General features: G+C 38.2%; 1 protein-coding gene across 3 annotated transcripts in view; it reads left to right on the top strand.

Annotated features, from left to right (window-relative positions):
- The window catches only part of LOC112156404 (pyruvate carboxylase, mitochondrial), a 299,032-nt gene that overhangs the window by 54,023 nt on the left and 232,563 nt on the right, over positions 1–12,446 (top strand). For all 3 annotated transcript variants that reach the window (XM_024288666.2, XM_024288667.2, XM_024288668.2), the window contains exon 10: positions 9,001–9,119. In XM_024288666.2, the coding sequence (XP_024144434.1) occupies positions 9,001–9,119 (119 nt within the window). The remainder of the gene's footprint in view (positions 1–9,000; positions 9,120–12,446) is intronic.

The following is a 12,446-nucleotide window of genomic DNA, read 5'->3' as shown; positions in this document are numbered from 1 at the left end:
CTTCATTTGAAGGGGTTTAGGTGTGTGTCCAGGAATGTATTTTTTATAACCGACCCTCCAAACAGAGTGGTACAAAGTGGTATAACTTGAACTACAGAAAAAATATAATGGAAAAAATTGGATTAGTAAGAACATGTTTTTAAAAAAGGTAGCAGAGCTAGAATGGTTCTTCTGATAAATATAATGTGTCAGGATTCAGAGTTGTCTGGTTACCGGTGGGAACTGTCTCTAGAGTACTAAGGGACACCACATCTCCCAACAACCCCATCGGACACTCCTCAGATGTCGCTCAGCTGACTCTCATTTGCCAATCACCCACAGGACACTTAAGCACCTCGCAAAGCCTCACTCATTGTGAAGTATTGTTTGTGCCACTCTGCTGGAATTACTGAGCGTTTCATTCCAGACCTGATTTTCTGTTTTCTGACCCTGCTTTATCACTTATTGCTTGCCACCTGCCCCTGACCCTCACCTGGACCCTTCTTGGATGCGCTCATCTTCATGATTGAACATGAGTCTAGCGTTGTGGACTTTTAGATGTGGTTAGTTCCTGTGTGAACTAATAAACCTGCTGCACGTGGAACCAGCTGTCTGCTCGTTTGTGACATAATGACTGATAGTTTTTTATTTCTCAATAGAAGTCTATGGGATTTTGGCTTCCTGTAGCCAGCGGGTACTTCCTGTTTGGAACATGAGGGAGGAGGGGTTTCTCAGTCCAGTTCTCCATATACTGTCAACAGTTGTATTTGCTATTTTAGGGTCAAACCCTTATTGGTAGAGAATTATAACTTGGTTATGTACCTTTCTTATCTTGGAATGACTAAATGTTGAATGTACTTAAGCTACTTCATCTCTTTGCTTTAATTTTTTTAATCCCTCTCCATGCATTCATATAAAATAACTCCCTTTTGTTAAGACAAAAAAAATCCCACTTTTTTTCAGTTGGACGAGTTTACTCGTCTACCCAGTAACTAGCAAATGTTTAGTATACACAAGTTGTAGTCTGAACCAAACAGCTGGGTGTAAATCTACTTAAAATGTTTTTATTTCAGCGAAATCACATTAAGCATGATTAGTGTGAAAACATAGAAATGTTATTGTGGAACAGTGAACCTCACAATTTTATACTCTATTAAATCAAGCATTTTAGCATTTGAACAGTTAAACTATGATACATGGTCAAAATGTATTTTGAATTTAGTTATTCTAAACTAATGCACCCTTGGGTGTGTTTGCCTTTGACAGATGCTTAAATTTGTGCTTTTATATTTTCTTTCTGTTCTTTGCTCTCTATTCCTCCCTCGTCCTCTATGATCTGCCCTTCTGCCCTTTCATCATCCACCTTCCTTTACTTTAATTTTTTTCTATCTTTGTCATTTTCTCTGCCCTTGAGTTTTCTGTCCGCCTCTACTAAACCATCTTTGGCTAATCCTGGCAGTGCCTTCTTTTTGATAACACTTCAGTTATCATGATTAGCCCTTTTTAAACCGAGATGCTATTTAAAGCGCCTTACACAACAAAGCATTAACACAGCTGTCATAAACGTGGCTAAAATGTATTAAGACAAAGTGAAATCATTGTGTGTTCATTCACAGCTGCAACAAACAGAACTGGTGCTAAGTTGGTGTTGAAGGATCTTTGGTTTTTGATCTGTGCTGAAAAGGATTTCTTAAAGCTTTATATCTATAAAAGGACAATGTGATGAAAGTAAAGCAAACTTGTAAGATGGAAGAAAAAAAATGTTTGTCTACTTTAAGCTTTCGCAAAACTAAAATAATTATTAGACTTAAAAAAGGAAATCACTTTGTCTTTAACACACACGTCACTGTAGTTAAGTGGATTAAAGTTGTATGTAATGCAGTAAATATTTGTGTTGGTTGGCATTTAAGTCGTCTTAAAAATCTGACATTTTCATTTAAAACACAGGACCTAAAAACCTAACTTTGAAATGAACCAAAAATGTGGTCTACAACTTTGGCTAAGCAAGCATTACACTCACATATGATGTTTTCAACTTCTAGTTGACATTTAATTGCAACCTGAATACAAACTAAAATCAAATCCATGTTCATAATCATCTACTTTTGTCCTACACTATGAAATATGCAGATTTAACCTTGGACGGATGCAATGTTCCGTCGCTAAATGGCGAAATCCTTACACTGGAAAGAATACAAATGTTTATATTGGAAAAACACTTATTTGTTTTAAGACTGAAACATAGCAGCTTCCACAAGCATGAAAACTCTTCATGTTAACCTAATTAAGACTAATTTGAAGCAGGTGGAACATTAACACCTGGTCCAAAATATATGTGGAGATTTGGATATTAATTGGGCAAGTCCAGCATAAAATAATGCTTGTGTCTGATAAGTTAAAGTTCAAATTATTCTGGGGTCAAATAAGTCATTATTATTAACTCTTAATTCAAGGAATATTAAGTTTGACCTGATGTATGCACTCATTTTACAGTTGAAGGAAGTCTTAAACCCTGAAGAAAATTCATTTTTTTGTGTTTAGATGTTCTTGCAGCATTTTTCACAAGAAAATTAAGCTTAAAACTGTATTTCTGAGTAAATAGGGGGAGGAGACGTGAAAATGTTGTATTAAAAATAGTTTGTAGTTGTAATTTGGTTGTTCTCTCATACGCTTCATTCTGATGCATCCACTTGAAGACAAATGTACGTTTTTGTTTTCCTCGTCTGGGCTGAAAACTGTACGACTGGATAGCTCGAATGTTGCTCGGAACATTTGTTGCACCAGTAATGTTAGGTTTGACGTTTGAGGGGCTTTATGCTAGCTGAAATGTGGGAGAGGTTGCTCTGCACCAACAGCTCCTCCCACAACTCAAAAAAGCACATTTCTGATAATCTACTGCTGCTTTGCAAAGAATATGCCCTTGAAAACTACTGTTTCTTAATGCTTCGCTGAAAACTACATGATCATAAATAAAACACCACTGCTGTGAATGCTTTTAAAATAGAACTAAAGACGATCAGAGTGTGTCTTTAAGAACTCTGGTTCCAATTTTTCCAATTGACTTTAGAGGTGGATCTTATTTTCTTGGTTGATTTCATTTGATTTGGCATCAACACTGCACTTTAAATGAATGACTGTGCATAAGTGAGGCAGAGCTTAAGCCTAGTCACAGCCAAAGTGACAGCCCTAAGAAATAAGTGATGGACTTGAAGTACAGCTGGAATGAGGGGATAAATGCATAAATTGGAAATGGATAAAGAGATTCCCGTTGAACTCGTTCCCATTCCATCTTGGATGAATATGACTGTGTGGGCTCATATAGAGCGGTCTGTGGGTGGAAGCATGCTGTCTTGCGGTCATGATTTTTTTTTCTTTTTAAGCGTGCAACTGCATGTATGTTATAAATGTTCATAGCTGCCTGTATTTGTGCCCGGGTGTTTTTTATTGCTTGTGGATTGTGTGCTCAGCTGCTCTGGTAGCTGCCTGCAGCAAAGGGATTAGTGGGGTGGCACCGCTGAAATGGAGCTGATCTATTTGTGTGCGAGTTTGGGTTATTCTGTGGCCGCATTGGCTGTGAATCGGATGTGACTTGTGTGTTGCAAGTTTGAAAGGGAATTGGATCGGATTACAGGAAATCTTGGCACCAGATTAACTCCAATCCCCTCAAGAGAGGATGAGGAGCAAAGCAACGATGAGAACTGCAGTTAGAGCAAAATGCATTGTTTAAATTTTTGGGAAACAGAGATGTTTTGTAGAGTCTGCTGGTAACTGTGCTTCTGAAATTGCTGTCTTGCAGTTTTTTTTTTTTCTTTTTTTTTTCAAAATGGTTTTTCATTTCATATTGTGATACTGGTGTATTTTATTAAATATTTAATGTTATACAAATGCAGTAACACTTCTTTCATTAGGTTTCCCACTACTACCACGGTTATTTAATCCTATCATGTCACTTTTTGTTGACCTTGCTTAGGAGAACCTGTTTCACAAGCTTAATTATTTTGTCTCCAAAAAGACTTATTCTATGAACTTAATTGATTTGTATTTCTACAATCCAACCAGATCATTCTCTCTGAGGCAAGTTATTCCTTAAATTCACCCACACCATTTATGAAATTGTTTCAAAATGAAACTGTTGTGGGGAGAAATTGGTAAAAACTTCAAGATTCTGCTAATTTTTTTGAAAATTGTTGGTGTGGTCATGATCAAGCCACCAGGCGTGCAGAATAGCCTTCTGTTCATATACCTATAAGCTACCGGACGGCTGGCGGCCATCGCCCAGTGACATTTACAGTTGTCCGGTCAGGCACAACAACGGCTGGCAAGTCCCGCTGCCACCCACCTGTGGCTGATTTTATAATGGAGTATCATCCTCGCCTGTCACTGGACTGCCACTGCGGGATTTTGAAATGTGCCTGAGCAGCCGCTGAGCAATGTCAGCTTTTAGAGAAAATTGTTTGGTTGCTGTAAGATGTAGACTTTTTCTTAAAAGCTCTGTGGCCACCGCGTGGAGTGTAAAAATGAAACTTCCGCCTCCTAAGTGCAAATGCCATCATGCGGCAACCTGCCGGACAAGCTGAAAAACTTAGGTCACTATGCTGTGGGATATGGGAATATGTGACTGTAACTTGAATCAGATTGTTCAAAATGAACAAAGATCAATTAGGAATCGAATCGTCAACCACTAAAATGATATGAATCAAATTGCAGTTAAAATGAATTGTTACACTCCTAATTTATTACAGATTTGTTCTGTACCAGGGTTTGTTTCCTCAGTCCACTCCATTTCGCTAACCCAATTCTGATGTGAATCAAAAAAGCAGACTCTTGCCTTCATATCACAACAGCTATGTCACTGTTTATACAGACAAATCTGGATATGAAAGTCACCCTGTTGTAATGTAACACCCTGACCTGCTCCTCCCGACTCGCATGTGCTCTGTGATGTAGTCATTTAGCATGTCAGTGTTATTGATTGTACAATTGATTTTTGCTCCCACTGCTACATGATGCACATCACACATAAAGCCGTGGAGCTTTATGCCACATTACTCTGTCCCTGAACCTTGCATGACCCAGTGTGTGTTGCTCTCTGCCTGCTGGATATGACGCGTTAGTGGATGGCAGGGGAGCGTAGCTCTTTGTCTGTGTGCAGTTTTCTGTGAATTATCACTATTTTCTTTTTTTTGAGTTTTCTTTTGTGTGTCAAAAATATAACCGTAACAACCTTGACGGCAAATGGCTTGTTTTTGGACTGCTTAAGACAAACTAGGGATTGAATTGGTGTGTTAGGTGTTGGAATAAATTCAGTTGCTCTTTTTCCTAGGTGGATTTGATGGTTCATTGTGACCAAAAGAGGGAAAAATCTCAATTCTCCGTTCCTTAAAAGCTTGACTAATCCAAAAAAAATTATTTCTAAAAAAGGCTTTGATGCTTTCTACTGATGTGCTTTTAAAAAACTCAACGATCGTCTGACGATTTACACACACAGAAATTGTTTTGCACTTTTGTAAAACTATCTTAAACAACACAATACTCTTTGAATACAAATTGTTGTCTGTAGTAAATAAGTATACTACATTTACCGTTTCTGTTGCAACACAAAATACAAAGCGATACACTCAAATTTACAGTTTATCTTGAAGCACAGTACGTGTCACTCAACCAGGCTCCTGACTACCGTACCAATAATACTTCAACAATACAATTGGTGTGGCTTCGTAGTTTACCAAAGTCGTACGAAAACATTTTGGCAGATTTTTGAGCATCATGTACCACACAAAATTGTTTTCAGGTCAATAAACACACCAGAATCCATATTGATATTGAGGCATACTGTCAATTTTTGAGAAAATTAAAGATTTTAAGTGCACCTTATGGTCCAAAAAATATGGTTTGCTGTCTTTTTGAAGTCTGATTTTCATTTGTCAGTTTTTAAATCTAACTCTCTTCTGGGAACTCTAAAGAAATTTCTAGAACATTAAGCTGCTCTGGTTAGAGAAACTTTTGTTGATAGAGTTTTGAAAGGTATAATTGTAACAAATGGGTCATATATGGAAAGCTAGGTGATTGATCGGTGGTCTGTTAATAACTGAAGCTCTCTGCCTCTCCAGCTGTCATCAATCCATCTGATCCATCTTTTCAACCTCAGCTCTGCTGTCTCCACTCTCACTTGTCTGTTCTTTGTCTGCATCCTCACCTGATCGATCCCTTTTACCTTTATTCCCTCCATTTATCCATTTGGACCATTTCCCCCCCTCATCATTTTTGTGAAAAGCATTTTTGATCTGCACTCACACCCTGTGTCATGTTCCAAAATTGATCTGTTTTTAGCGCTTTGTATTCAAAACTCCGCACCAGCGGACCCGCCAGTGATGGTACCATTTAAGCTCCATTCGGACACAGTCGCCTCCAGCAAGGAGAAAATTGTCGATAATCCCGAAGCTTTTTAAAAGTGCTTACCAACGTGCGGGCGGTTGAAGGGATGCATTCAGCATCACGGTGACCTTACCCTCTGCTAGTACAGCTCATTGACTTTGCTGCCAGACCTTATGAAACAGTGACCGCTCAATCTGTTACACTGGCTGCTACTTCGCTCATTGACTCAGTGTGTGAGAGCAAGGAGAATGGGTTCAATATGGAGTGACACAGACTGTGGCGCTTTGTGACAGTTTGTGTGCACCTAAAATGCTCGGCAGTCCTGCATTTCTGCCGTGTGCCGATAGATCCTGATTGCCTCTCATTGTAGCTTCTTGCAGAAGATGGTTGCTCATTGGAAAGGTGCACAATCAGAGATGTTGGGAAATTGTCAGGATTTTGGAGTTCACTTGGCCAGTATTAACCACCCCAGATAGGTAAATACTTAGCACAGGTAGCACTTGCACCTGTTACACAAGCATATACATTTTAATTAGTGCATTTCTTGTCATACTGGTTCTCATGTCAGAGAGCAAAAGTACAGAACCATGTGGGGGTGTTTTGTGTGGGTGGGTTTTATTTATATTTGCCCTCCTGTGTGTTTGTGTGTGCGTGTTAAACTTTGTTGGTCTGTGTGTGTTATTCCTGTGATTCCTTTAATGAATCCTAACAGAAGAGGTGATCAGTCATCTGAAAAATGTTCTCCTGCGTTCTCACTGTCCGTTATTTCATTGACAATATTCCGTCAGTAGAGAGTTTAGGCTAGTGTAATGACTGTATATATGGACATAATTGATTGTCTTGAAACCAATTTAAAGCCACCTTGCTATTGGGACTGCCTCTGAACATCATCAAAGACAAATGCTTGTAAAAACGAAAGATCCTGGCTTGTTTTGGAACAAGTAAGGTTTTTCTAGAGCTGAGAATCAATCTGTTTGAATGCAATTTTATCACCCATTATTTTAAAAAATCAATATAAATATGTACCCAACTACAATTGTCATGAGTATTGAATTTTGTTGCACTCAATTAACAAAAAAATATGGAACCAAACTGTAAAAAGCTGTATACTTTCTAACAAGACACCTAGTTGTGACTTGATGAACTGATTTGGCTTTAGTCACCCGTTTTAGCTGGATTTAAACAACTCAATCTATTCTTTAATGATTGTTTTCTGTACTTTTTACCCTTGACCTCACATCTATGTTCTGAGAGCATGGTTTGTCAATTTGTCTGCAGCTGCTTGGATAGATTTCACCTTTTCCGTCTTGTGTTGTTCCCCGGGGCTTTAGCCACTTTGTTTAGCTGCCCCGATGGGTCACTAGTTGTCCCCTCACTTGCCTGATGGGAATGGTGTTCTCATAATGAAAGAGAGTCAGTTACTGGTTCTGATTTGGTATATTATTTGTGTGGGTCAGGGTTCATCCAGCCCTTTACATGCACTTTTTTTTTTTAACCTTTTCCCATCATACTGACTGTATTTTCCCCTCAGTGAAGATGGCATAAAATACATTGAGAAGACCAATGGTTCCCAGACAAGGGGAAACACATTTTGAGTGATGGAAGTGAGCTGTTTGTGTGTCTAACTATGAATCCACATGGATCAACTTTTATTTTTAAATTGCTTCCTAAGGACATAGTTTTCGCAGAGCAGCTGAAGTTCATTCAAAACATGGGCGGGACTGTGGCACGGAACAACCATGCAACCCTTTCCCTCCCATTGCTGAAAGCTCTCTGTTTACACTTTCTTCCGCCAGCTTATAACCCCTCATAAATGAGTGAATATTTTATGAACTAATTGGACTTCAATGGTTTTGAGGTTTAAAACAATTGGATATATGAAGATCTGCTTCGAGTGTGTCACACAGGAAGTCCGAATTTCTGGTCTTGAGCTTTTTCTAAATTTGTAACCATGAAAGGCCTCACTTTTGCAATTGACTAGATTGGTTAACATTCAGGGTGTGAGACTCCAGGCCTGGAGGGCTGACATGCTGATTGACTGTTAGAAATCCTGCCTTATTAGCTACTGATTACCTGATCAGATGTTTCTATCTAATAAAGGGCTTCAATGAGAGGTTATTTAGAAAACCTGTAGAACACTGACCCTTCAGGCCTGGAGTTTGACACCTGTGGTTAGATCCTTGACTGTAATAGCTGCTTTTTTTATATTTGCTTCTAAAATACTAATAAATGTGGTCTTCCTTGTATTGTTTGATCCTGTTGGTGGCATTAATGTCTATATTCCAGCATGGCTGGGACATATTTTTATATCCATTGTATGAGACTATAGTTGTGAATCTAATTGCGTTTATGAAGATGAAATGTAGTGGAAAATTGTCTTATGGTGGAGCGATTACAGTAATTCTGTCTTGATTTATGGTCTAGCTTCGTTTAACGCTGGTGAGAAAGAAAGTACTATAATCTTCCTATAGATTAAACAAAACACACGACTCACTTTTTCTTATTTCTTCAGGTCTGCCTGTAGAGAAAATATGATTTTTATTCTTTAGAGGGCTCTGGGCTGTTGACATAAGTGACTGCTGCTAAAAACAAATATTTCTAAAGCTAACAACTTTAAACAAAGTATATTTTTATTTTCCTGTGCAGGTGGGATATGAGAATGCTGGAACCGTGGAGTTCTTGGTGGACAAACATGGAAAACATTACTTTATCGAGGTCAACTCCAGGCTCCAGGTTGAACACACGGTCACGGAGGAAATCACTGAGTAAGTAGCTGATGATTTCTTGTCTGTGGGTGGATGCAGCTGTTGTCACTTTGCATGAAATGAGTGTGGCACGCAGCTGTATAAATGAACCGGCTTCGAGGGTTAAGGTTGAAAGTATGGCCAGGGCAATCAACATTAGGCGGAAACAAAATGGACAAAAATAGATTGACATTTATACATTCAGACTAAATGGGGAGAGGAATGAAGAAATAGATGTGCGAGGAAGAGGAAAGAAGACAATTTGAACATGCAAAATTATTGAAGGGATATGGTTTGGGGGGGTGAGAGATGACTGCAATGAAGGAGAGAGGTGAGAATGAGATGGTAATGAAAGTTATAAATGGCATTCTGCTCCACTGATGACCCATGAGATGTGCTCAGCTGAAACGTCCACAGATGGGTTTTACACAAAGTACTTAGCCTTAAGTCGCATGTGAGCACGCACACACACTTTACATCAGTGCAGATGTTTGCACGTTTTGATTTTCTATTTATTTCATAAGCTGTCAAAGGAGCACAGCTAATACTGCAGGTTATTTTAGGGAGGAGAACATTCAAACAAAATCACTTGCTTCCATGGCAACGAAACATGACTGACAAGTATATTTGTTTTCACGTGCTGGCTTAATTATACTTTGTTTGGCTGCTTTGATTTCTTCTTTCTTTGTCTGTTTCCCTTTTGGACTGTATAATAAGACTCTTTCATGTCTAGAGCTTCATCGTATCCTCTAAAAACAAACTTAATACATTTTTTTATACTTCAAAATCTAATCAGCAAAAAGCAAATTTTTGTTTCATGTATTATTCAGTTTCAATCTGTTCAACATTGATTAAATGTATTCTTTTTAATAGTTTTAGAGCCACAAAACACATCTTTAAAGACCCACTTCAATCATTTTTTTAAATGTTCCCAGTTCTGTTCCAGCTATGACGATGCTGTTTTTATCTACAGTTAAAAAAAAAAGTTATTTTAGACACTATAAGTTGTGGGTGAGACTGTTAGCACGGAGTAAGCCCACTTTCCATCATCCATCTGTTTACACCATCTCCCGCTAGCTTACAGCCCCTCACACCCCCAATCTAACATTATCAGTGCAACAAAAATGGTGACCAATATTGGAGCTATCCACTCATACCATTATGAGCCAGATGGGAGCTCAGACAAGGAAAACAAAGACGCATTTTTCTACAAGTGGATGCATTAGATTTAGATTTATTTCAAATAGAAAAGAAATACTTTCATTTCATAACAACAACAAAAAAAAAACTAAGTAAAGATATGCAAACATTAAATTCAAAACAGCATTTATGTTCCAATCATACTGACAGACGAAAAGAGTGAACCACCATAATAGAAAGTGTCATTGTGTCATTGCATTCTTAATTCAGAGAGTTCAGTATGATGAGGGTCCACCTTTTGTAGCTGTTGCAGCTTCAACTATTCTGGGAACCACAAGGTTGAATTAATTTTTGACCATTCTTCCAAAAGCGCATTGATCAGGTCCCACACTGATGTTGGTGGAGAAGGTCTGGCTCTCAGTCCGCTCTAATTCATCCCAGAGGTGTTCTATCAGGTCTCCTCTGCTCTAGAGTCCACTGGTGGGGTTCTTGGCCTTCCACTAGATGGCTGAGTTGCTGTTGTTCCCAAACTCTTCCATTTTATCTTGATTGAGCTGACGGCTGACTGTGGAATATTTAGGACATTTCCCGACTGGATTTGTTGCACAGGGACATCCTATGACAGTTCCATGCTGGAATTCACTGAGCTCCTAAGAGCAGAACATTCTTTCACTAATGTTTGTAAAAACAGCCTGCAGGCTTGATTTTATACACCTGTGGCCAGACCAATCGATTGGGACACTTGATTCTGATCATTTGGATGAGTGAGCCAAGTGCAACATTCTGGTAATACAATGTACTCAGAGATGCAATTTCAAGCTTAGTTTTCTTTAAAAAGTGCCACAAGAACATGCTAAAAATACCAAAAACACAATTTTCATCTGAGTGAGTCTTTAAGGCTTCTGATATCAGTGTGTTAGAGACACTGAAGTCTTTGCCCATTTATATGCCTTGACAAATGTATCCCAAAATGAACTTTCATGTCATGCCTCTTTATTTTGTTCATCTCTTTGATGTGATTTCCCGATATTTTCTGTGGGGAGTGTCATGACTTTGTAGATGGTGTGAAATGCAATTACCATTATATGCAACGTCAGTCCTCACCTGTAGTTTTAGCTAAAGTAAAAAGGGCAAGTTTTTTTTTTTTTTTCTATCTTGATCTGGAAAAAAACGACCTATTGATAAAATGATGGTTCTTGTGCACAGTTAATACTTCAATGCCACCAGTGTTGAATGAAATGTAATCACAAAAGAGTTTTGAAGACATTAAAAAAAAAAAAAACGCATTCACTTTTATGAACACTGCGCATTTGACATCAATGGTAGTTTACGTCACACTGTTGCATCCATCTGTACTATTCTAAACTTGGTCAGTAAACTGGAAGTTTCATAATACTGACCTTAAATACACTCAAGCTCCAGTTTGGACATCTCTCATCTAAATCTCAGATCCTGTTTCACAAAAAAAAGTGTTCGTTTGAATTGGCAGCATTGCTGTATAATACCTCATTTGCACAGCATTGTTCATGAAATGGAACGTGTTGACAGTTTAGTTGTTGGAGAGGGTCGGCATTTGGCTTTCAGCTGAATTTGTGGCGACCGAGGAGTGCAGGTTTCTGGAGCGGGAACAAAAACCCAATTGAGCATCCATCTAAATTTTTCAGGTAGAGTGGGTTCTTTACAAAAAGTAAAGTATTAACTCTAAGAGCAAATGACAAAGCGAGCACATGCTGTGTTTTTATTTGAACATTCTGCCTCTTGGACTGAAAGTGCAGTCAAGTGAGACAAAAAGCCGCAGGACTGAGATATGAGTGCATTTGTTCTTGCTTTTGTGTTTGAAACCGACTCTTACTAATGGACTTGTCAGGGTTTTTTTTTTTCTTTTTCTTTTTTTTATTTAAAGTTCTCAAACTCCTAGTGATTTATTGTTAATTTCTTCTATTAAATTTACATTTTAAAAGCCTTTTGTTGTTTAGATTCCCAATTTGGTTTGTTACAATTATCTAAGAAGTAAATCAAATAAGCACACCACCTTTACATTAAATATATACAGTTTGAACGAAACACCTCCCACTTTTATTCTTTTGGCATGTTTTGGTCATTTATAGCCACTCAGGGGTCTGAGTATAGAAGTTGGGCATTGTGTAAGCAAAAGAAGGATTACAATTAATTCATTTCACAACTTTCTTATTTGATCAAAACATGCCA

The sequence above is a fragment of the Oryzias melastigma genome, linkage group LG18 (assembly GCF_002922805.2).
Source record: "Oryzias melastigma strain HK-1 linkage group LG18, ASM292280v2, whole genome shotgun sequence".
Lineage (NCBI taxonomy): Eukaryota > Metazoa > Chordata > Actinopteri > Beloniformes > Adrianichthyidae > Oryzias > Oryzias melastigma.
Note: the sequence above shows the minus strand (reverse complement) of the source record. Positions and strands in the feature narration are given on the sequence as shown.